Below are 25,889 nucleotides of genomic sequence, written 5' to 3' on the forward strand. Positions count from 1 at the left end.
ATTGCTAAGGGACTGGCCCAAGAGAAGACAGGAGAGAAAATCTCACATGCAGACATATGCCAACATCAACTCCAGCTATGACCAATATGTGATGTGACACCCAAACCATCTTTGTACATGGTGGTGCTTCTACCCATCTCCATGCCGATCCTCATGGCTGATCCAAAGAACCCCAAACGCTGTAGGCCAACTCCAGGCCTCTGTCTGAAGCCTGGCCACAAACATAAGACTTCTTGCTTTTCTCCAGTCTGGACATGAGGCCCTTTGCTGGCCATACAGATCCTATTTTTTTTTGGGGGGGGGGGATAGGATTTCTCTCTGTAGCCCAGGTTGGGCTCAAACTCAGGTATCAACCTGCCTCTCCTTCCTAAGCGTTGGGATTAAAGGCGTGCACCACCACGGCCTGGCCTCGCAGATCCTTTTTTGAAAGTTCTCTTCATGCTGCATCCTCTCTGGATGGATATTTGGGGAGAGCCTGGGGGCAGGCAGGCCAGGGAAACAAGATGCCCACTCTGTGAACAGAGCCAATATGACGAAGGGTAGAAGCGGATAACGTCTGGGCCTTTACTCTGGCTGGGAGCTTCTCTGTAAGACCAGCTCTTTGGCAGTCACACTGCTGAGGACAGCCTGACATCTGAGCTCCAAAGGGTGAGAAATACCAAGAGGAAGCAGTGGAAGGTCGTGACAGCAGCAGCCAACAAGGGATTGGATGGCCCTCGGCTGCAATGGCAGGCTCTGAGGCTGCTGTGGGCAAGGCCCAGGCTTGCTGTCTTCTCTGCTGCCAGGAGGGGCCCACAGGTATGACTGCCTGGAAACCATTCCAAGCATCTATCTAGAGGGTAGGCGTTCTGGTTTAGGACACCCCACAAAGTTGGCTGGGGTGCAGTATGTGCCTCTACAGTCAGGAGCTCAGGGCTCAAACTTTAAGATCACAGACTTGGGGCTGACCCCCCTGGTGCTATGAGCTCCCAGCTGAGTGGCTTCGGAGAGTACTGGATCACTTCATCTTGTCCTCCCAATCTGCAACGTAGATCTCATTCAAGGGCAAGTTACTGGCTCAGAGTGAAGTCGGGAGTCAGGCTGGGAGTGCCAAGGGCATCTGGCAGGAGCAATACCACGGAGGGGGTGGCTTTATGGAGGACACTGCCTTGGCCAGACTTCCTGGAAGCACGCCTGTCTATCGGCCACTCCTAACTTGGGCAGGGTTCCTCTACCACTTACAAAGAAACTCACTCCAGGACTGGTTTGCTGTTACTATAGCAAACCATCCCCCAGTGCAAGGGGAAAACACTCTGTTCTGTCCCAACTCACAGCACGGCAGGGGGTGGGAAGACCAAGGGGGCATTGAAAAACCAGGATCTTCTCAAGAAGCCCCAAGTGACAGCAAAAATAAGAGGTGTCCTATTGAACCCACACTGTGACCCCCTTCACAGATGCTTACAAGGACAGAGTCCTTATTATCTCTAATGCTGATGTGATGGACAGAGCTGAGGACTATTTCAAGCTGACCATGTAAGTGGCTTTTGGTTCAAGCTATGAAAGCCAATCAGCAAGATCACACAGAAAGATCTTTCAGATGCTCAGTGAAGAAGTGAGTTATCCTTGCAGTGAGGTAACTTCATTAAAGCTGAAGTGGGAATGAGTCTGTCAAGGAATCAACCATCTGTACGAACTGGTCACTCAGCCCCATGCCAGTTCAGGGACAGGCAGCAAGTGAGAGAGCCTCTGACCTGATGACTAGTGAGCAATGTTCACATCTGCAGGAGGAGGGAGGACAGGTCCAGGGAGCGGCTGTGAGAGGGCCATAAAGCGAGGCCTGCTGCACCCTGTCAGCCCTTTCACTGCATTTGCAGTGAGTAGATAGATACAAGAACACAGGCTACGTGAGAGCTTAGGCTGCTTAGTGTCTGTCTGTCTGTCTGTCTGTAGGCCCAGGAGCTGCACCATGAACGCTGTACAAAAAAAATCTTCCACATTAATGATACTGGGCTGTCACCATCCTGCCCCTAAGGCCGAGGAATTTGTGGAAGAAAGACATCTGGTCTACAACAAACAGTAATGAAGTGTGATGATACAGGCCTTGCTCTGAGTTTATCCTGGCTCAAACAATGGTCTCCAAAGTCCACCAAAGCGTGTGCACCCGCATTTTCCCAAGGACTGAAGATGTCTACCCCAGCTTTGCCCTACAGCTTCTCGAGTAACAAGGAGAGCAGGGTTTCTTACCTGTGGTGCCCCCCTCGAGTCCAGCACCATAGGCTGACACCAGAGCAGGATTCCCTGCTTGGCCAGGCTCTCCAACACGCACTTTGAAAGGGCTCCCAACCACGTGGCTCCCATTGAACTTGACATCGATGGTGTGGATGCCGTTCTCATGGGGGATGAAGCGAACGGCATATTTATCTAGGAGAAGAGAAACAAGGTAAACGTGGGTGGTAAGCAGCCTGGAGTTAAAAGCGAGGACACAGCATTGCAAGACAACCTGAGCCGGCCAGTGTTGAATCATTTAAAGACACTGTTCTTCTGGGGACCTGGCAGCTAACTCACAGGTTAAGGTCAGCTAGACTTATTTGTGTCTCCCTAGTCAGTCCTTTGGGAGATGTTCTGAATCTCCAATTCAACATTCACCAGAACACTCCGGCCCCTGCTTCACAATCTGTTCTCTATGAAAAGAATCTGCTCACTTCTCAATACAGTTCCAATCGGTATTAAGGCTCTCTAATTACGTTCAACGTAAGCAACTGTCAGCAATAGAAACAGTCAGACTTTTCTGATTTGGGTCACAACGTGTGTCAAGGTCATCTGTCAACAGTCGAGTGAGTACCTAGGCTGGTATACCCTGTGGTTTCTCTGTTCATTAGTCCCTGCTTCCTTGAACACTTTATCTCCTTTAGGACCTGTGGCCATTAAAGCTTTACCCAAACCCTCTTTTGTTTCTCTAGTACTCTCCACAAAGGAATGTTCTAGACTGAGCTACCTACCCCTATCTCTCAGTATTGCACTTCTCCAAGCATTTCCCAGCTGGGTGCCCACGTCCTCCCCTAAAGCTAAAATGTTTCAGGGGAAATGAACCCCACCCTGATGTCCAGATGTGGTCTTTAACAGGATGGGGAAAATTCTTTCCCTAAGGTAAATCAATTCATTTCTTGACCCATAGGAAGTGACTCAGGAATGGGCGTGTGTCCCAGCTCACTGGGACAGTTGGAGAGGCCTGCTAGAGACTTATAGATTTCTTGCATCTCGAGGCTTCTGAAAATGAGTCCTGGGAAGATGTCTCTTGGCTGATATGGTTTAAAATGAAACAGCACAAAAAAGGAAAGAAGCCTTGAAGCCAAGGAAGAGTAAGGGCACACTGGGCCTGATGCCACACGATAGGATGCACTGGGGAGCCCGAGGCAGGAAGGTATTGGGTATGAAGTTACTCTGGGATACATGAGCTCCAGGCCAGCCTCGGGTACACAGAGAGGCCGACTCAAAAAATAAAGCAAAGCAAAACAACAAAAAGTCTTTGAGGCCTTGGAGAGTACACTCAGTAATGATTGTTAAAACCTACCACAGACTCCAAACTTGGTAGTTAGAGGAATAACTGGGCCTCATTATTATTACATGTGTTCACTTGAGTTGGGTATCCTATAACTGTAATCGGTAACACCTCAACTGTGTTATGCCCAAAATGACCTTAGACACCACTGGATCTCAGAGGCTGCCTGGGCCAAGGACAAGCTTCACTTGCTGCTGAGCTCAATGCCCTGGACATCGAATAAACACCACCTGGTTACCTGACACTCCAAGTAAGAAAGAGACCCTGAGTAACCCTTGCACACCCTCTAGCCAGGTATCCTTAGTACTGCTAACTACATGGGCACCTTTGTACCCATGCATCCAGAACACGTCATCTGTGTGTGGGCCCTGGAGGCTAGAGGTTGACACTGGGTGTCTTCTTCAGTGACTCTCCACCTCACGTTTTTGATTCAGGTTCTCTTACTGAACCCGGAGCCCACTAATGTAGTCAGACCGCCTGGCTAGCAAGTCTCCTGTACCAACCCCCCATCACGTGTGTGCCTGGCTGGATCAGCCTCCCCTACACCCCATCACGGTTGTATGTCTGGCTGGATCAAATTCAGGTCTTTATGCTTGTACTTTACTGACTAAACCATCTCCCCAGCCCTTACATGTTCAGAATTCACTCTCAAAGCCAAGTAGTCTCCTGCTGCTTCATTCTGCTTTCTCAAGGGCAGCAGCTCACCACTTTGCCAGTTACACATCCTAACAGGTTCTCTATGATGTAGCCGAATGTTAGCCACGATATGGGCAAGGCATCCCTCTCCCAACGTTTGTTTCAGGAGAGAAACAAAGCTGTTGAAGGGCCCTAGCAAGCCTGGCAAACATGGCGCTGGTAGGCCTTACCCTTCCCCCTTCTCTTCCCTTGTAAACCACAGATTACATCCCTAAAACTAGCCATCAAGGTCTATTACCTTATTTGGTAAATATGTCTATTACCTATTTGGTAATAATTTCTTACGTCAGACTCATTTCCTGAGGATAAGTATCAAAGTCCAGTAATCAAAAGCCTGCTTTGGCTCACCTAATTAAAATGCCCAATCAAAATACACCACATCTTAGTCCATTCTAACACAGATCTTCACTTTTTTCTTAAAAATTACACCAGCAAGGTCATTTGCTGCTGTTTTTCTGCCTGAGTCAGAAAGCAGCCACTTTATCTTTTCTTCTTCCCTGCTTAATAAAGGATCTCTTGGGGGGGGGGGAGAAGAAGGTATTTGGGTGTGGTTTGTGCATAATCCATGGTCCAGGAGGAAGCCCCAGACTGGCCTTGAACTTGAAGTCCTCCTGCTTCAGCTTCTCGGATATTAAGATTATAGGTACGCATTAACATAAGCAGTGTTTTGAGAGCAGAGCTGTATATTTACTAGCTCTATCTTCCTGCCAAATCTCTAACGTACGATAAACGTTCATTGACAAAATGGCCTCTTTAAAGTTGACTGACATCAGAGAGACATATAAATCGGAGGTATCAGGCTCTGGAGACCTAGATTCTCTTGTTCTAAATATCCTTACCCATGTTATAAAGTCAACAATATAATAAAACTGTATGGTTTTGTTAAACTACAATGACAAACTGTGATTGTCATGGAAAAGGAAACTGGTAAAGGTAACAAAATCAAGGAGACTGTTTAACGTCGCATGAAAAGTCTCTGTTCCTGGCAACGTGTCTACCCCATGTTATAAAGGACGTCTAGTGGCAGCAGAAAGAACTTGAAGACTCGCCAGCAGTATGGTAGCTGGAGAGGCCTGCCCCAGAGGCACAGCTATAGGAAGTTCTGCCAGAAACACTGATGCGGAGACCCCCGTGCCAGCCCTGATACTTACCGGGCTCTAGTTCAGACACGTGGCATTCCTCCACGGCTCCTGAGGGGCTATGCACCTTTGCATCAATCTTTCCTTTTGCACCATTCAACCTTATAGCAAAGGATGCTGGCTGGTTAACTTTTAATCCTGATTCCTGAGAATTCAATAAATTAGACAGGTTATGGTAGGTGGTGTTCCTGCTCAGAAGCACACACTGACCCAAGGTAGGGCTCCAGGTGGGAATACTCTTCTGTGCAACACTTGACAAGGAAACTGGGCTGCTTATACATCCACATTTCTAATAGTACACAGAAACATTCAGAGTGGGGAGAGGTTCTGAGACTGGAGACTTGAGAGATTCCAGTCCAAAACCACCAAGTCTGTCCCACTAAATCATCATCACCATCAGAATCCCTTTTAGGAATAGGTTTCACAACATGAGCCAGATGCTATGTCTGCCTTTTTTTGTTACTAATTCATGTCAAGCGCAGGAATGGGCAGCACTTTTGAAAAAAATTCTAAAGGGCTACGCATGTAAAGTAGGCTGCACTTTGCTTAACTACTTTTTCCTAGTAATAAAACAAAGTTGTTAACTCTGAGTCTCAATTTCCTTGCTTGTAAAACGGACAAACTAACTGGCCCTATTTCAGGGAACTGTTATGAAGAGCACATGAAATTATGATAAAGACTCAGCCAAAGGCCTGGCCCATACATGAGAAGGCTCCAAAAACCGTCAGCACAAAAAAAGCAATTCCAAAACATGTGGTGTGGTCTTTGTTCTTTTCTGGGTCAGCTTCACTTTCTTCCTGTCTTAGAAAGTATACAACCTTGGAGGAGTGGCTTAGGTACTAGGTACTTAAAACAAAGCAACCTTCTTTATTATGACTGCCCATACTTTCCAGGGAAGGGTTGCATATTCCACTTTTGACTTGGACTTGCTGGGACAGCCATTCCTCAGATGCAGCAGGACTCACACTTAGTATGCAAAAGAGCATCCAGGAACACAAAGTGCAGATTCTAGACATACTGTAAGAAGGCTGAGCAATGGTCCAAGGACAATTATACAGTAGGTCCTAACAACACGGTGTCCCCTGGGTTAGTCCCTAGCTTCAGGCTGAAACATATCACTTAAAGTACTTCAAATTGTATGACAAAAATGCAGTTTCTCTAGCTGCACCTTAATGGGACACCCACATGTGGCTAGTGACTATAAACTCTACTGTGGAGATGTAGAATGTTCTATGCACTCTGATGCCAGGAATCCCAGCCTGGGGAGGGCGGGCATAATACAACGCAAGGATTCTTTAGTTTCCAGATCACTCCCATTCTCTCTCCTCCCTCACAAAGTGCCAGCCAACTCCACTCTTCTATGAAGTCAAAAAAGCCAGATAAAACAAAACATACTTCTCACATATAACCAGCACCAGATGTTGTTCAGGCCTCTGCTACGGCCCTGATAAATAATTTACATATCCCTCGGCATGGAGCGACTACATACTTACTGAAATACTTATGAGTAAACTGTGGCAGGAGGCGAGCTCAGCAGAAGTCTGCTGGAGAGGATGGCTCAGAACCAGCTTTTGAGAGCAGGCTATTACCTGAGTCTGTGGCTGCCGCTTAATCCTCAAGAGGGAGATAAATGTCTCTGAAGATCTGAAAAGAGATCTTCGAGATGCAGGAAGGCAGTTCTCTGCCCCCAACAAATGCTGTGTTTATCTCCCTCTATAGGTTTTAGGTAAGTCGGCCACAAAAGAAACTCCTGTTAAGAAGCCTTTAAATGAAACACAAGAAAAACATCTACACCACAGCGACCAGTCAGGACCTCTGGGGCTCTCCAGTTGAGACCTTGTCAATCTGTAGACTGCGATTCTAGGGTGGATCCCATCTGGACCTCTAACTAGCCCGAGTCCCAGTTTCTCAGCATAAGACTGGAATCTCGAGTGTTAACCAAAAGTACAGCTAGTTGCTCTATCACCCATTCCAATAATTTAGGCTTACGCCAGATTGGATTTTAACCAGTTCAGAAAATACTTGTTTTTCAGAACTGAGATAACTAAAGGCTATTTAGAAACCCCATTAACTACAAACTAAATTTGGGTATTCTGATGTTTCTCTACAACCTACTTGCTTCTCTTAATTAAAATATGTTCAGTGTCTTCAGCTCCAGTGACTCTCAATTGGCTCTGGTGTGTGTATGTGCATACGTGTGTGTGTGTGTGTGTGTGTGTGTGTGTGTGTGCTGCCTCATACAAGGTGGCTCTTTACCAGAACCACTCTGTACCATCTTTAAAATTAGGTCAAGAGAAGCTGCCTATCTGGGTGTTGCAAGGCTTTACAGAAGTAACACCGAGAAAGTTCTTGGCAGGGAACAGAAGCCAACAATCATTACAGCTACAGATCACTAGACTGAGCACCGTCTGTTCTGAAAGGCCCCCTGCTCCTTTAACCAACAGGTAATAGGCTTCCTTTGCTTCTCTTGAATAGATATTTATAAGCAAACTTGTGGTTAAGGTGTATCATTTACCAAGTCTGCTTGTGCTTGCTCAAAGTGCCTTTTGTCCTGAGGCTACACAAGGAGGTGACCCTGTCACAGGATGGCTGCCCCATGACTGGTAACATCTGTGCATAAGGGCTTAGAACTTAAGAGAGAGTCAGAGTGGCCTCTGGAGTCCAGGAGCCTCACTGGTCGGCCTGTGGCCAAGGAGATGGATGCTTCCTTGCGTCTCACCTGAAGGCTCATAACAGTGAGGCAGCGAGCGTCGTCTGAGGGTGCGATGACCGGCACCAGGTAGGGGCTGTCGGGGATGTGCTCATCGTTGAACTTGATAGACACCTCGTAGTTACCTGTTGGGATAGGAAAGCCCCACCATTTCAGAAATCTCAGAAAGGTATATCCGTAGTGGCCACTGGCATAAGCTGGGCTCAGATGTCTTCAGAGACTAGCACTCCTTTAGGCCACAGTTGATTAGCTGATAGAGGGTCACCTGGCTAACACTGACGCAGCAGGATTGTATTAACTGGGTAAGGTCAGAGATTCTTGACCTGCATCTTTAGGGTCGTCTGTGTACAGGATCCTAGAGACCCAGGGGCTTGAGTAGGAAAAGCAGTTGTGTCCATATATTTTTACTAATCTCTAACTGCAAGAATTTGTCATTAGAAATATCAACTAGGAAACACAGTACATGAGAAGTACCTGTGCCTTTTATTGCCAATATTTACATTCTATATCAAGGCATTTTCATCCTATTTGAAGAATTACAGCTATCTTGACATCATCACTACTTTGAAATTAAGATCAATGTACCTTCACTGAATTTTATTATAGTTTAATATATTAAGTCATGTATATTTCACTACTATGTATTTGATAACTATACTTTCATATAGTTTTATTTATTTGAGACAAGCTTCACTCTGCAGCCCAGGTCAGCCTGGAGCTCACTATATATAAATTCTGGCTGGCTTCGCAATCATGGCAATCGCTTTGCCTCAGCTCCCAGGTGGCACTGGCCACCACACCTGGCTCTCACAGTTATTTTAATAGAACTTATTTCTTTTATGATTTGATGTACTCTATGTTGAGTACACCAAAAAAACTATCCTGAGGACAGATTTTATCAGAAATCCAAAAGGGCTCAGGTGTATAACAGGTGACAAAGTCCTGCTCTAGGTTCTCAGATGTCGAGGTCACTCTCTTAAAGCAGCCAAACCAGCTACACGTCACGTGTAGGCAGAACGTCTGGCTGACTGGTAGACAGAATGAAGCATTTGAAAGCAAGCAAGCAGAGACCACCATTAAAAGACAAGAGATGATGAGAACAAGGTTCCTTATCTCTTGGAGGCCTGTTTTCTGCATCTGAGGTTCTAGAAGGCTCTCCCCTGTACGTCCACATGCAAACGCTTGTTTGCTTGACCTAACTTGGTAAATTTCTGATCCTGGCCACTAAACCATCTCCGAAAAAGGAAAGCATTCTAAGTCAACCCTTGAGTACATACCAGGCTCTTGGGCAATATAAGACACACCACATGACCCATTTTTATGGTCATCAAATGTAATCTCGGCCTTGCTAGGGCCCTCAACAGCAATGGAGAGGCCTCCAGCACCTGCTTCCCGGGTCCAGATGCTGAACTCAGCTGAGAGCAAAGAAACACCTGGTTAGTAAGAGAGCCCGAGAGCCTGTGCCCCTCTTTTAGCTCAAGCCAGCAGTATAAGTCCAGATTCTTGCCAGCACTTTCCTTTTGCCCTAGCCCCAAGCAGGTCCCAGGCAAAGGCTATCATTGCAGTTTCTGAAACACCCCAATGCTCAGGAAGTTCATGTGGAATACACCCAAACCAAAGCAGAAGAGGATGAGAGTGTTCAGATTCCCCCACACCTCTTCCCACAGCAGCCATGGCAAGAAGGGACCCCTTCAATCAGCTTTGCAATGTTCTACTGTGTTGTACAGAACACCAGTTCTTAAGAATGTACTGAAATAGTTTCTGTTTTCCTCTTAAGAGACTTAATACACACTAATGTTAGACTCAGCAAAATCTGTCTAAGCCTATTTGGCTTTGTAAAGGTGAGTGATTTCCAATCCCAGCTTTAAAAGCTTTGAATAAGGAATGTCCCTTGTAGCCATCCACTGGAAATTGTTTCTTTAGAGCAATGGGTACAGTGTAAACTTACTTGTCTCTAAGTTAAGACTTGTCCCAAATTCTTACCTGGGATGCCTGCTTCTCCCCTCTCCAGGCCAGGGCCTCCTGCCCGGACCTTGTGGGCACCACCTTCACCAAGGGGCCCCACGGTGAACTGGAAGGGGCTTCCTGTTACATGCTGTCCATGGTACTTTACACTGACTGTGTGAACCCCCATCTCCTGGGGCACAAATCGGACACAGTGAGAGTTCTTCCCAACAGGCACAATCTCTGCCTCGGTGACATGGCCAGAGGGGCTGGTGACGTGGGCAGACATATCACTGCTGTTGATTTCTGAGAGCAGAAATGTTGGGGGAAGAAAGTTAGGGCGACAGCCTAGGGCCAGGCACGACACACAGGGCAAGCAGAGAAGGGGGAGGCAGGTACAGCCCAGAGGTGCGAGAGACCTGCCCTCCTGTGGCCAGCGTGAAGCGGGCAGGCCCTGCCAGCACTGATGGCCTTCTAGGGGCACTAAAGCTTCCTGTCCCATTTAGATATATCTACAGCTTTCCTGGCTGGAGCCCAGTTACCTCTACATGGCAGTTTCAAACTAGGACCTGAGCTGGAAAGCCACGGCGTGTAATAAAACCCACGTGTTTCTATGAAAAAGTGATGTGACCATCTGCCATGCATAGTTAAGTTCTTCTCTACAGAAAGCAGAAAACACAACAGCCTTCCTGAATCCCCCCTTACATTTTAATTAATGTATGTATTGTGTATATACATGCATATATGAGCACATGTGTCACAATATGTTCCTAGAGGTCAGAGGACAACCTGTAGCTGTTTCTCTCCTTCCAATATGTGGGCCCGGGGCATCAAACTTAGGTCATCAGACTTAGCAGGAGGCATCCTTGGCCACTGAGTCATCTCACTGGCCCACAGAGCCTTCACCTCTTACTGTCAAGCTTCGGTGCTTCTCCCAGGCAATAAGGTCAAATGCACTCAGAGACCAAAGTGAGCGCATGCCAGTCTCAATGGCAAACGAGAAACCATGCGCCAGCAAAGCTGTCAGCAAAGAGGTCAAGGGGCCCCACTCTCAGAAAGGCAATGCCTTGGGTTACAAGCACTAGGAAGCAAATCATGTCTGTTACAAGCTGTTCACATCACACACACAACTGTGCCTGCACTGGCATGGAGGAGACAAGCGGGTGGCACTGGATGTTGCCATCACCTAGAGCCCAAATAAAACTGCACTGTGCAGCAGTTCATGATTCTGTATCCTACGAACAGAGGAAGGAAGAGAGGTTGAGGAGTGGCCATATCATGGTATGGACCCAATGTCTGTGCCTCTGCCACATTCCTCTGGCAAACTAATAGCTCTAGAGAAGTACAGGGGAGAAAACCCAGATTCAATGGGCTAAGTGGAGTCCTCATGATGACTTGGTGCCATTAGAAGGGTCCCCAGCAACCTCTTCTTTCTCCTTTCATCACATGAGCATACGAGTTGGGTATCTGCAACCCGGAAGAAGGGATCTACTCATGCTAGTCCGATCTGATGCACGGCCTCTAGGGCTGGGAGAAGTGAATGTCTATTAGTTGTCAAGATATGCTAACTTTGTGACTGAGATACCCAATGTGGCCTGGGTCCCCAGGAGCTAATGGGCTCCCCCCACTCTACCAGATGAGAGGGGGCCAAGTGGATAATGAGGGACAGACAGTGTCTCCTGTAGACTCCTCTGCTATCAAGTAACTGAAAGCAATGGCCAAGGGCCAGAAGAGGCTTAAGACAGATATCGACACTGCACGGACCCCATATTCAAGTGGGGAGTCCGCAAATAGAGGAGACCAGGTGATTTGCAAAATGAAAATGGAAAGCAAAGCAAAGTCCACGTCCCAAGTAATCGTAGAAACAAGACTAAAATGGAGATATCACAGTTTCCCAGCAAAATGAATGACAGGGTGCCTCCTGCTAGTGGATCACGGGGAGAAATAGGATCCGATACATTCCTGGAGGACAGTTTACCAAAGCATGGCCATGTCCAAATGCACTGGCTAGCAACCCCTGTCCTGGTCACCCCTCTTCCACCACCTTGAATCATATGAACCATGTGCCACCATGTTCAGTTAACAGTTTTAAAAAAGTGATCTTGCCTATAGTAATAAGATGCTAACTGCAATCACACTTGACTGTGATGTTGTACATGTGTAAGAAACCACTGACTACAGCTAAGAAGGGAGGGTAAAGGAATGTGAAGTCTTGGGAATGAGCCTCGTAAGAAACCACTGACTACAGCTAAGAAGGGAGGGTAAAGGAATGTGAAGTCTTGGGAATGAGCCTCCTTCCTCCTAAGGTCAGATATGTGTATGTTTTGCATGAGCATATGTCTTCAGGTGCATGTGAATGTATGCACACGTTCATGTGGAGTATGTATATGATGTGTGCGTGCATGCACACACACAGGCCAGAGGACAGCATCAGGTCTTGCTCCTTAGGAGCCATTCACTTTGTTTTTTTGAGACAGCGTCTCTCATTGGCCTGTGGATCAATTTAGCTAGACTGGCTGGAGAGCGAGTCCTAGGACTCCTCGTCCCTGCATCCCAATACTGGGATCACACACAGGCACCATCATACCTGGTTTTCCTTTCTCTCAAATGTAAATTCTGGAGATGGAACTCAGAGTCCTCATACCTGTGCAGCAATGACTTTGCCAATTTAGTTATTGCCCCTACTTTTCCCTTCTCCGTAGAGTTCAAGCAACGCCACAGGTCTTGCCGGTTTGTGGGCAGAGGAATCTTGAAGCTTTCACCCACACAGTGATTCTCTGTACACAGAGACCCTAGGCACATTTCAGGTAGGCCATTGGCCTGCTTATAGTGCATGGAGTCTCAATCTACCATGAAGCACTTCAATGGGGCCCACCTAGCTTTGGAGCAAAGTCTAGTTCTCATGTTAAGGATAAAAACGATGAACTACAGCTAGGTTTCACCTCCTCAATACTTTCAGATATTGGTACCAGCCAGCCATGTTTCCCCATGACATTATTTTCATCGGCAAAGAGTTAATCTAAAAGCAGATATATGTCTCCCTCTAAGGAATGCAACAAAACTATTTTTATTTGGAAGCAAAAAGGTAAGAGGCAAGCACATTTTTCCTAAACGAATCTCTGTGAAAACAAAAAATTTGTTGTGGTATCTCTAGCTTGTAGCCCTAGCTCTGGGGAGGCCGAGGCAGGAGAATCATAAAGAGACAGGGTTTCTCTGTAGCTTTGGAGCCTGTCTTGGAACTCGCTCTGTAGACCAGGCTGGCCTTGAACCCATAGTGATCCACCTGTCTCTGCCTCTAGAGTGCTGGGATAAAGGTGTGCGCCACCACGGCCTGGCTGAGACTCTATTAAAAAACAAAAAAAACCTAAGAAAATTGTGCAATGACAATGTCTCCAGTGCCAAGGTGGACAGTGTGCTCTAGGTCACGCCTGTATTTGGTCCCAAGGTGCCGGCTGCTGCTCTGTCCCCCTAGCTCCCCATACTCGCCTGGGATCTTCAGGTTCAGGTCGCAGATACTGCCAACTGTGGCCACAGATGGAGCCCGGCTGGTCCGGGTGATGCTCTCTTTGACTCTTCCCTCACCACTGATCTTCACAGTGAACGGACTGCCTGCAAGACCGAGAAGGCTCCTGTGAGCAGTCCTGACAGGCGCATGGGTTTCATTTACTAAAAACTTAAGCATCACAGAGGGAGAGCAGAGGGGCCTCATACCAGGTACATGTTCATCAGCAAATTTGGTGGAGACAATATAGACCCCAGGCACCGTGGGGAAGTAGGACACCTTGCAGGTACCATCCTCCAGGTCCTCTGTCTGGATGTCCACTTTGCTGGGTCCTTCCACTGCCAAGGATATGCCACCATATCCTGCAACACAGCAGCCTGTTTTAGCACAACTCCCGAGAGAAGACTGTGATGAATGGGGAAGGGAAACCCAGCCACTGATATCGAAATAATTTCCACAGAGCAGAAAGTACCCAGCTTGGGGAGCCTATGGCAAAGGAACACGCTAAAGGCTTTTAGCAGGTTAACCCTGCTGACCATGGCTTTAAGACAACTCCTTCCATGAAGGTTTATTTATCAATGTCCCATCTGAACATGTGTTTTGAGCAACCATATGTCCCTCAACAAATGCCTGGACTGTCTTGAGGGGTTATCGGAATTTTCAAAGAGCAAACAGTTCCACTGACCATACCAACGGACCCAAAAGTTCAATGGCACAAAATCTCAGCAGTGAGCACTGAGTGGTGCAGAAATTTTTTTCCATCTTTGTTCTGGGATTCTAACTTTGTCTAAGCTCACTAATGTGGCTGCCACCTCTACTGTCACTCAAAAAGACAGAAGAGGAAGGCACTGGGATGTGGAAGGGCTTGAGAGGCAAATCTAACTCCAAGTATCTCAAAGAGAGGTGAGGGGAGTGGTATGCCTTATTTTGCCCGAAGCAGTGCTCAACTAACCCAAAATGCTCTGCGTAGGAGGTGAGCAGGAGGCCCTGGGAGCAGGGCACAATGATGTAGTATGTGTACTGTAACAGGGATCTGTGACCTTTTAGACCTTAGAAACAGATTATAAACAGGGTTGTAACAGTCCCTACGTATCTTCAGTTTTTTCTCTATACACCAAATTTCCACTCTCGTGATTCAGGTAGAATCACCTATCTCAGATGCTGAAGGTTTAGAGACAAAGAATTGGCAGTCACAATACCTAGCCATTTCCCACGAAACTACCCCGCAGACCTGCATCTCTTGTGTCCACGATGAAGTCAGACATCTCAAACGTCCGGCCTTCTGACAGGCCTCGGCCATAGACTTTGGCACGGCGTGCATCGCCAATCTCAGACTGGACCACCATAATGGACACGGGGCTATTGGCCACATGGTTGCCATTCTTCTTGATGCTGACTAGATGTTCACCCACCTCTCGAGGGATGAAAGAAATGCCTGGACCGAAACACAGGGGGGAAAAGGATAAAGGACAAGTCAGGGAGGAGAATGGCTATGATACTACAGAATGTGCTCATGGTTAACTTGACCGGATCTAAAATAATCTAGGAGAAAGACCCTATGTGTGTCTGTTGAGGGCATTTATAGATTAGGTTAACTGAGCTGGGAAGAGCCAACCTCAATGTTGGCAGCAGCACTCTATGGGCTGGGGCTCTGGATTGTATAAAGGGAAGTCAAGATGAGCACCAGCGTTCATCTATCTCTGCTTCTGACTGTAGATGCCATATGTGGAAGTTTGAAAGAAAATGGACCCCAAAAGGAGAGGCACTATTCGGAGGTGTGGCCTTGTTGGAGGAAGTGTGTCACTGTGGAGGTGGGCTTTGAGGTCTCATACGTGCTCAAGCCACACCCTAGCCCTAACCCGAACCACTTCCTAATGCCAGTGAATCAAAATGTAAGAACTCTCAGCTCCTTCTCCAGCACCATGTCTGCCTGCATGCTGTCTTGCTTTCTGCCATGATGATCATGGACTAAACCTCTGACTGTAAGCGAGCCACCACAATTAAATGTTTTCTTTTCTAAGAGTTGTGGTCATGGTGTCTCTTCACAGTTATAGAAACCCTAACAGACATCATGTGACAAGCTGTTTTGCTCTGTCACCCTTTATAACCCCACCACGATGGGCTGTATCACAGAACGGAGTCAAAACAAACCTCTCCTTTCTTAAGCTGCCTTTGTTGGGTATTTTGCCACAGCAGAGAGAAAACTGGCTAATAAGATGGTTACTCTCAAAATTAGAAACAGGACCCCCTTACGTTGCAACAGTTCAGTATCCGCAAACACAAAGGCAGAAGCATACATGCGCGACACAGGTTTAATGTAGCAGACTGCAGTGCACCACCCACTTCCTAAGGGAGGAGTGAGGAGTCCCTGGCCTCACCCCGCCATGCAGGCAATCCAAAGCTCACCAATGTGGTTGTTGGGCAGCCTTTTCAGTAGACAGGGCTCATCACGTCCAGATGGGGCCTTGATATTGGCTGTCAGTGTGCTGAGGTCAGTCTCACTGATGTCCAGAAGGAAGTCGGCAGCTGATCCCAGTTTCACTTGTGAGCAGCGTCTGCTATCGTCTGGGAAAAAGCCAAGAGAGCTTCTATCACATGAGCTAGCTTAGTTCTAGCTGTCCAGGGCAGGCAGTCCACGTGAAACTTAGAGATGAGCAGTCGAGAATCTATTATCCACAGGTATATGATAAGCATTTGCCTCTGACAATGTGTATTAATATTTAATAATCAATGTTGGAGGAGGATGGGTGGTTATGACTGGTTCAAAGGAAGACAAGAAGCTGGAAGGAACCTGAGCTGAAAATATTCATGAACTGACTTTTAAAGGAATCTCTAACATGCAGAAGACGAAACTAAGTACCTATCTCTCTGTCTAATCTCTCCTTCTGCTCAAAACTCAATTCAAAATGGATCAAAGACCTCAAGGTGAGACTAGAAACTTGGAAACTGCAGGAGGAAATATGAAAACACTTTTTAAAAAGGGTTCCATAGTATGGGAAAAAAAATCTCCAAATTGACCAATGGGATTACGTAAAGTTAAACAGCTTCTTCACAGCAAATAAAATGCCAGAGTGAACAGAATCTATAGAATCGAGAATAAAAACCACTTTGTCTAACTACATATCGGGTAGGAAATTAATATGCATAATACAGAAACATCAATTTATATATTTTTATATAAATATATATGAATATATAATAAGAAATTAAACAGTAAAAATAAAATATATTGGTTAATAACAGTTCTCAAAAGAAATATAAGCGGTTATTATATATTTTTAAAAGGTGCTCAATATCTTTAGACAGTAGGAGAATGCAAATTAAACCTGTTTTGCAATCCACCCTCCACTGCTTGTTTTTTTTTTTTATCTTCCTTCCTTCCTTCCTTCTTCTTTTTTTTTCTTTTTTTGGAGACAGAGTTTTTCCTGTATTGCCCTGCCTGTCTTTGAACTTGCTCTGTAGAGACCAGGCTGGCCTCAAACTCAGCGTCCCACCTGCCTCTGTCTCTTGAGTGCTGGGATTAAAGGTGTTCGCCATCACCACCTGGTCTGTTTTGAGATTCTACCCTATACCAGCCAGAAGGGTGATCATCATTAACTCAAAGGACAAGTGACGCCGGCAAGTGGAACTCATTCACTACTGGTGAGACTGTAAATTGATACAGACATCTATAGAAATCAGTGTGGAAGGTTCTCAAAGACTGAAGTAGATTCACCAACTGACCCATTTATACCACTCCTGCGAGACTCTAAGCTAACCCACCACAGAGATACCTGCCCATCCAAGCTCGCTGCTGCGCTAGTCACGATAGTTAGGAAACAGAACCAGCCTAGATGCCCATCAACAGGTGAAGGGATAAAGAAAATGTGCTGCATAGACAGAATGAGCAATATTTAAAAAATGAGACCAGGGGCCGGGCGGTGGTGGCGCACGCCTTTAATCCCAGCACTTGGGAGGCAGAGGCAGGTGGATCTCTGTGAGTTCGAGACCAGCCTGGTCTACAAGAGCTAGTTCCAGGACAGGCTCCAAAACCACAGAGAAACCCTGTCTCGAAAAACTTTAAAAAAAAAAAAAAAAAAAAAAAAAAAAATGAGACCAGGATATCTGCAGGAAAACAGATGGCTATAAGTCATCTTAATAAATAAAGTCAGACCGACTCAGAAAGATCATGCCACGTATGCATACACATGCTGTGTGTGTGTGTGTGTGTATGAGAGAGAGAGCGAGAGAGCGATCAGGGACCATGAGATTGAAGGAAGCTATGCTATGAGAGGGTAGGTAGGGGACATGGAAGTAACAGAACACAAGCAAAACAAAAACGGGGGCAACTGAGAGACAGGCAGTGGGAGAGAGCAATGGGGGAACAAAGTGTAATGACATATGCATGAAAATTCCACAATAAAAGTCACTGCTTTGTGTTATGAATTAAAAGAAAAAAAATTAAAGGAATCTTTGTCATGAGAAAGGTCCCACCTGCTGCCCTGCCCTTGGGAATTTCCCAGGTATGCATGAACCCCACTCCCCACAGTGTTGCTACTCACTTCAAACAGGCCTAAGGACTTTGGAAGGAAGAACCTTGATTTATAGATTTCCCTGAGAAACCACTGTATGTTCCCAAACCAGCAGGCTGAACAGAGGGCACAGAAGGGGATAACTTGCCTCTGAATACCAGTCAACTTGGCTAACTGGCTACATCTCCAAACTTCAGTTTTCTGGTCAGTAGGAAGGAGGAGATATCATATGCAGTACAATGCTAATCGGCCTCAGCACTTAGTTCCTGCACTTGGCTGTCAGTATCATCTTGATGCATGTAGCTAAGGGCTTGTTGTCCAGATGGTAACTCGTGTTTTCTCTTCATTATGAGAGAAGGAGGAATTTAGGCAGCCTGAGCCCTGGACTTGGTTTCTCCTGAAACCAAGGGACAAGCTTGCCATCCCAGGCGGATGAGATGGGGGTAGGTGAGGCACAGCTCGACCTCCCATGAGAAGTTCCGGCAAGCTAGACAATGCCCCCCTACCTGTGATCTTGGCAGTGAAGGGGCTGCCAGGGATGTGCTTGTCATTGTACTTGACCAGAATGCTGTAGTCGCCTGGCAGGGTGGGCAGGTAAGTCACTGTACATGTCCCATCTTTATTGTCGATGCAGCTGATCTCTGCTTTTGAGGGGCCTTCGATAGCCAAATCCAGACCGCCTGTGAGTGTGAGCATGGAAGGAGAGCAGTCAGAGAGAGTCTCTTTGTTTCCATGGGGACAATTCAGCCACAGGACCCTGACACCAGGGACTGACACACACACTCCACGTGAGCATCAAAGCAGAACAATCTACAGGGGAAAGCCTACTGGGAAAACATGCCACTGTGAACGGCACCTGCACCCCTGCTTAGAGAATTCTAGCTCTCCAGGACCTGAGAAAGAACGAAGAGACAGAGAGCTACACATCAAACTTGCACAGACTGTCACAGTGGTCAGGGTGGGTGCCACCATCAGGACCACAGGCTTAGGAATCTGTGACTACTGTGGTTGGCGAGAGCACGTCAGCAAGAATGTACAGCTAAGTAACTTGTGGGAGGTCCAGAAGACTAATGAGTAAAACGAACAAAAATAAAACCATTTTCAACCAAAAGCCCACTTGAATTCTCAGCGGGTCACATGAAATAGTTCATCATACAAATCTGATTTCACTCAGATCATAAGAATTTAAACATTTCTATTTTGGGTAGAAGATGGATTTTCATATGAGAGAAAACGAGACAAGTACTGGTATATCATAGTGAATGTCTTCTTTTGAGATGAGGTCTCACTATGGTTCATGCCAGTTTTGAGATGAGGTCTCACTATATATGGTTCATGCCAGTTTTGTACTCCCTGGCTTGAGCTCCCACGTCAGCCTACTGAGTATCTGGGACTCCATGTGCGCCACCATGCTCAGCACGTTCCTATCATGGTCATTACCTCTCCAAACAGAAGGCTACAAATGCACAAACATGTAAACCACGCAGTACCTTCTCCCGCATCCTCCGTGACGATGGTGAACGTGGCGGTTTTGTTGGCTACTCCATACACAAGGCCAGGACCGTATGCAGAAACACTCCCACTGTTGGGGTAGTTCACATAGAACTGGAGCGGGCTCTCTGCATTTGCCAAAGACAAAAACAAAGCAGGAAACATTAATGGTAAATGGACACCTCAGATAACAGGCAGCACCTCAATGTTCACCTCTTAGCAGGCAGGTCTGTCACCCTTTGAGGCTGTTCCAGACCCGAGGGATATGTGGGAGCTGACATAGGAGATTTCATCTCAGCTTGGCAAATAAAGAGGCAGCTGTATCATGTGAAGGTAGGAGCTGCTTACCTGAGCAAAGGCTATTTGGCATGCCATTCAAGATGTAAGACTCCCTGATCTAGGAAGATCATCTTCAAAAATGACCCTACAGCAGCCCTCTCTGCCCACTGCACTCTCATCCCTACTAAAGCTCTTTAATTCCTAGGATTCATGTGCAAACCAGGAAAGACCTTAGCATCTAACAACAGGGAGTTGACCCACCCACAGAACATTACAGAATCCATGTGTATTTACTTGAGAGATTAACCATGGTGCGCTACATTACAAGAGACAAAGCAAACAATATCTTTATATACAACATTGCTATTAATCCAGAGGGGCTGCTGCTGTGAGGGCTCAGCTGGTTAATGCAAACCTAGTGACCTGCCTGTGATCCCTAGAACTAAAGTAAAGGTATAGAGAATTAACTAGTTTTCCTCTGACTGCCATATGCAAACTTCGGCACGGATGCCCATACGTATACATATCATGCACACACACAATAACAGAAAAGAACCATGAAGCCATTCTTTTAACAGAATAAATGTAAATATGCTAGTAGGCACACAGGAAGTCTCTGAAAAGGTCGTCAGTGGAGATGGAGGAAGGGTGAGAACCAGAAAAAGTGTGCAGCTGTTTTATATAGTCTTATTGTTTAGCCCAGGGGCCTCAGCCTCCTGAGTGAGTTTACAGACACCTAACGTCTGCCTGAAGCTTGAGAGATGACTCGTCTCTAAACTCTGTATCTATCCCATTAATGTATTTAAACAGAAAAACATTTTTGCTTTAACCAAGTGCTGTGCAGACTTATGAACATAAAGCAAATGGCAAACTCAGAGACGTATTTCTAACTCCTACCTCAAAAGCATAAATTCTCCACTGGGAAAACAGACAAAAATATGAAGATTCAGTTGACAGAGAACTGAAGACACTCCACTTGGAGCTTATTTTCTTCTTGGCAAAACTGGCCTTTGGGCAAGGAACTGCCCATGCCTCGACCACTGACAAAATGTACAGTGTCCGGACAGACAAGTAGGATACAAGAAAAAAGACTGCCAAATCTTGCCAAGACAGGGCAAGATGGTTTTGAAAATCTTCCTGCCTTTAAAAATGGCCTGTCAGTTACTCTAGGCCTTAGCCAAAGTTGGTTGCTTCAACACTGCAAATGAGACTTTGGGTGATTGCCCAGGTAGCCGGTTGTCTCCGTCATCTACTTTTTGGAAGCTGCTTGATTGCATTTCCTGCCTGTTCAAGTAATATTACCTCCCTTCTCAGGCCTTCGATGGGTTGAAGATTAGACAGTCATAGTTATTTTCTTCTTATGATTTATCCAAGCCATTTGTAATACAAGACTTAGACTCTTTAGGATAACATAATTATTAAAACATTCAGCATATGTTTCTTGTTTAATATTGTTTATGCTGGTTGTAATTCTAATTTTTATACTTGATATCTGTTATTATATATAGTAATATAGTTTTTTATTGGGTTTGGAACTCTGTTATTTAGACAAAAGGGCGAGTGATGGGGAACCTCCTTCAGTCAACGGCCTTTGAGAGACTGGACCAGGTGGGGTGTGACCTTTGGGTACCAAAAAGCCCATGGGGGTGCCCACTCAGCCTCGTCCCACTCACCACTTCTGAATGTTGGACCCCATTCCTGTTGCCTCAAGTTTCCCTTTTAATAAAGAAAAACCTTAGTATACCCTATTTGGAGCTAGAATGAGATTATTTGATTCTTGCTTCACCGATCTGATGTGTTCTGCTTCATCCACTTAATATCGGGGAAGTTGTACCAATCAATGTCATTCACAGAAAAAAAGGTACCAAGATACCATGCACTTTTAAATCATCAGACCGGCAAAGAAGCAACTGCACAGTAGACTTTATTGGGCAAACTTTTGGAGTGACAGACGCTTTGCTTAACTGCTGGGGTCCCAATGTAACAGTTCCAGAAAGGAAAATATGGTACAATCTATTCAAATTACAAAGGCCTGCATCTGGTCCCACAGCACTTCTGCTCAGGGGACTAAATCCCACAGGTACACCAAGTGTGTCAACAAGAGTGGTGACAGCGATGGTGGCAAGGATGAAATGCTCCCTAGTGGGGACCTGGAGCACACACAATGACTCACTCTGGTGAGGGAAAGCTAGAAGGTGTGAAGATAAACCTCTGCACTGACCTGCACAGCTCCCTTGAACATGCTGTCAGAGGTAAAAGCCAAGAACAGCTGATGGGAAGATAGCTACCTTTCAGAAAAAGAGGGCTGGATTTTAAAACCTGTATTATTTTTTTCAAGATAGGGTTCGTCTGTGCACCCCTGGCTTTCCTGAAACTCAACCTGTAAAGGAGAGTGGGTCGACCTCAAGAGATTCATCTGCCTCTGCCTCCCGAGGGCTGGGATTGAAGGCGTGCGCCACCACCGTCCAGCTAGAATCTGTATTCTTACTTGCATGTGGTCTTAAAATTTTTCTAAACTTGAACATAAATTTTACCAACAATTAGTTGTAAGGAGAAGGCAGATGGAGGTTACAGGTATGACCATGTTACTTACTCAAGATATTAAATTAGAAGATATTTAAGCAATTACAAAGAGCCAATGAAAATAATGACACTGTGCTGGGTGACAGCCAGAAAACACAAGTTAGCCCCAAATCAGGAGTTACTGGGGGCTGTCTGTATTCTAACTCCTGTGTTTTAGGACGTGACCCTGTCCTAAGTCCCACACCCCACAGGGTTTGCAGGCCAGGCCAGAAAGCCTCACTTCCTGTGCCTGCCTTGTATTTGATCTTTGGCCACACTTAACACAGTTACGAGGACAAACAATCAGAGCCACACGGCCCTGCCCTCTGACCCAGGATGATGAGATGTATTCTCTCTTCAGGAAGCAGACTCTCAGGCTGTTTGCACAGGGAGGCTAACACAACACTTCCGGGCCTGCCCTGGAGAGCACCTTAGCTTCCCAGATGTCCAGGAGGCTAGCGAGCTGCTGTACCTCACTTACCAGGGATGTGGCTCCCCATGTACTTAATGTGCATTTCATGGAGCCCGACTTCAGTGGGGGCATATCTGACAGTGACTGTACCATCTTTGTTGTCCACGATCTCAGGTGTAGCTTTCTTCCCAGAAGGCATATGCACCTCTCCTGGAGAATACAGGGACACAGGGCACTGGGGTCATTGGTGACCTCTCCCCACGAAGCAGATGTAACACAGAAATGTCTTCACTACACAGGTTCTCAGACCCCCCAGAACACTCACGCTGCTGGAACATCCAAGCACCACAGTGGGAAAACTGAGACCTGCTTTCTATGGCTTCCCTTTGGTTTCCACGAGAAGCAGTAGGCAACTATCATGTAAATAAATGAAGGGTGTCTCCAACAGGCAAATTCAAAGTGCAAAGATGATCTGAGAAGACCACAGACGAGTAAGGGGTGCAGGAGTGAAAGAGCCTGGGCTTCCAGAAAGGGACTTAGACAAGACAGACCTCAGTGTTTCAGGCTGTATTCGGAAAACTGAGTGGGTAAGAGAAAGCAGGGAAAAGGGGGAACAGAAACCTGACAGTGATGAGATCTAAGTTCCTTCCCTGAGGAGAAACACAAGTCTCAAGAACGTAATGCAAGTTATAAACGAACCACCTCTTCAGAGAAATGGGTTGTCCAGTTTCAGGGGCACTGGGGAAGGAGCCAGGACGGAAGTATGGCAGAATCACCTCCCCAGCACTGTTCTGAGCTGCAGGTGCAGCAGACAAGGGGTAGGGCAACTCTTGCAAGGGTTTACCTGTAATTTCTCCTTTCCTGACAGCAAATGGAATCACCAGGTCAAAGGGCTTAAAGCCTAGGCCATTCATGTCACTCACTGGGACATAGGCCTCTTCGGTCACCTAAAAACAGGAGAGACTGGTCACTTGGTAAAATAGACAGCAGTGTGGACTCGTGGAGCTACAGGGGGGCAGAACCATGGGAATTCTACAAAGCAACAAGACCAAAATTTGGGGTGTGTGACCCTGTACTTATGGGCTCTGTCTGACTGGGTCAGGGTCAAGATGGAAAGATTGGAGAAGTTTTGATTGATCATTTGCTAGAAATGGCTTGCTCTAAGAGTGTGCTTGTAGAATTCCCAGTATTGCCCAAAGGCAAATGGAAAAAGGAGAGAGCAATGTCTGCATCCCAAGAGGCTCCACCTGGAAAGGTTTAGTTGCTTGTGGCCTGGAAAAGAAGGTGTGTTTTAAGTGGCACAAAGTGGCAGCAGGTGACTTTGCCCCTAGACAGAAACCAGATGCACAAGGGGTAGCTTGGAGTCAGTAGGAGCTCTGCCAACAGCCATCCATCTTGTTATTTAAACATGGGGAAGAAAAACAACACCCAGCGTGATCACAGACAGGATGGCTAGTGATTCGTGAGGAGCGGGTGGTGACATGGAGGTAGATCTTAGAGAGCGTGGGATTGTGACGATGGGATGATCAGTGGGGACACACCAACGGCCAGGACACCAGAGGACTTAAGCGATTCCCACAAGCAGGCAGCAGCTTTTCTAAAACGAAGGTTGAGTGAACCCAGAAATGCAAAAAAGGGAAAACGAAAACCAAAGTGTACCCAGGGCCTGAATCCAGGGGGACATGCATTTACCGGTGCCTTCTCCAGGGCTGTGACTTCCCCATCCGTGGCCTAGTCAGTGGCAAATGAAGATTAATTGGGAATCACACCAGAGGGATATTGTTACCCAAGATCCTACAGTTTGTACTCTACCCCCCTTCCCAGCAGGTATTATGGAGTGAGTATTTTTTTTTTTTTTTTTGACAGAGTCTCATGTGGCACAGGCTGGTCTCAAACTCTCCGCGTACCCAAGGATGGCCTTGAACTGCTGGTTTCTGGCCTCTACCTCCCACATGCTGGGATTATAGGCATGTGCCATCACACTCAGGATGACTGATAAATTCTTTCTGCGCTTTTCGGGGGGGAAAGCTGTCCTCTTTGTAACTGTCACAGACACTTGTCCTTTGGACCCACAATTCATGAGTGAGTGATGTGCACAGATGTCACAGTGGTGTCACAAGAGACTGAAGTAAAACCCTGTAGCTATTGGTCAGACCGGCGAGGGGATTGCTGAGTGAAGTCTGACAAAATCCTACAGAAGGGAATCTATGTCAGTGTGAGGGAAGCAAGCAAGTATCAAAGCTATACATCAGGATCCCTTGCAGGAAACTCGAGAAAGGTGACAGCCGTCATCCTGGCACGGAGTCAGGAAAGAAGTGGATTTTGTTTTTCTTTTACTTGGCGTCCGGTTTTGCTTTACTTTGTGTATGTGTGGTATATGTCTGTGCTCGTGGGAACACATAAATGCAAGGTGTGAAGAAACACAGGCTCTTCACATGGGTGTCTCCTGTTGCTTTCCACCATGTTTGCTAGTTTTAGATTTATTTATTTAATGTGCATGAGTGTTTTGTCTCCATCTATCTATGTATTCCATATGTGCCTGGTGCCAACAGAGGTAAGGAGGTTATAGTTGATTCTAGGAATTCAGAACCTCCACAAGAGCCATTCCCTCTAGTCCCTAGTTTTTGTGATTGGGCACTGGGTTTGAACTAAATTCAAGATCACTGATTGACTAGAGTAGCTGTTTATCAAGCACCCAGGGTTTTCTTGTTTCTGCCTTCTGGTTACAGGCATGTGCTGTCATGCCCTGATTTTTCTGAGTGCTGGGAATCCGATCTCAGGCTATGCTTGCACAACACCTGCTTTTACCCAGTGTCATTTCCCTAACCTGAGAAATGTCGTTAGTCATTAATATGCTGGTTTTTTCTTCTTCTTTCTTTCTTTTGACGTGGAGGATTTAACTTGCTGGGTAGATTTTTTTTAAAAAAAAAATGATTTACTTATTTTCTGCACATTGGCGTTTTGCTTGCATGTTTCTCTGTGCGAGGGTGTCAAATCTCCTAGGACTGGAGTTACAGAAAATTGTGAGCTGCCATGTGGGTGCTGAGAATTGAAATTAGGTCCTTTGGAAGAGCAGTCAGTGCTCTTAACCACTGAGCCATCTCT

The 25,889-nt window shown here is 46.3% G+C and overlaps 1 protein-coding gene across 4 annotated transcripts in view; it reads right to left on the minus strand.

Moving 5' to 3' along the window:
* Flnb (filamin B) overlaps window positions 1–25,889 on the minus strand; it is a 143,484-nt gene that overhangs the window by 6,693 nt on the left and 110,902 nt on the right. Inside the window, exons 30-43 of one of the 4 annotated variants that reach the window (XM_057770283.1) lie at window positions 24,477–24,515; window positions 23,629–23,731; window positions 22,854–22,994; window positions 19,531–19,659; window positions 18,547–18,720; window positions 15,936–16,094; window positions 14,761–14,964; window positions 13,739–13,891; window positions 13,514–13,636; window positions 10,067–10,333; window positions 9,361–9,498; window positions 8,093–8,208; window positions 5,386–5,518; window positions 2,224–2,400 (exon numbers count right to left, since the gene is read on the minus strand). In XM_057770283.1, coding sequence (XP_057626266.1) covers window positions 2,224–2,400; window positions 5,386–5,518; window positions 8,093–8,208; window positions 9,361–9,498; window positions 10,067–10,333; window positions 13,514–13,636; window positions 13,739–13,891; window positions 14,761–14,964; window positions 15,936–16,094; window positions 18,547–18,720; window positions 19,531–19,659; window positions 22,854–22,994; window positions 23,629–23,731; window positions 24,477–24,515 — 2,056 coding nt within the window. Of the gene's footprint in view, window positions 1–2,223; window positions 2,401–5,385; window positions 5,519–8,092; window positions 8,209–9,360; window positions 9,499–10,066; window positions 10,334–13,513; window positions 13,637–13,738; window positions 13,892–14,760; window positions 14,965–15,935; window positions 16,095–18,546; window positions 18,721–19,530; window positions 19,660–22,853; window positions 22,995–23,628; window positions 23,732–24,443; window positions 24,516–25,889 lie in introns of all 4 variants that reach the window. The other 3 variants (XM_057770280.1, XM_057770284.1, XM_057770285.1) reach the window with 3 other exon arrangements.

This window comes from Chionomys nivalis, chromosome 5 (assembly GCF_950005125.1).
Source record: "Chionomys nivalis chromosome 5, mChiNiv1.1, whole genome shotgun sequence".
NCBI lineage: Eukaryota > Metazoa > Chordata > Mammalia > Rodentia > Cricetidae > Chionomys > Chionomys nivalis.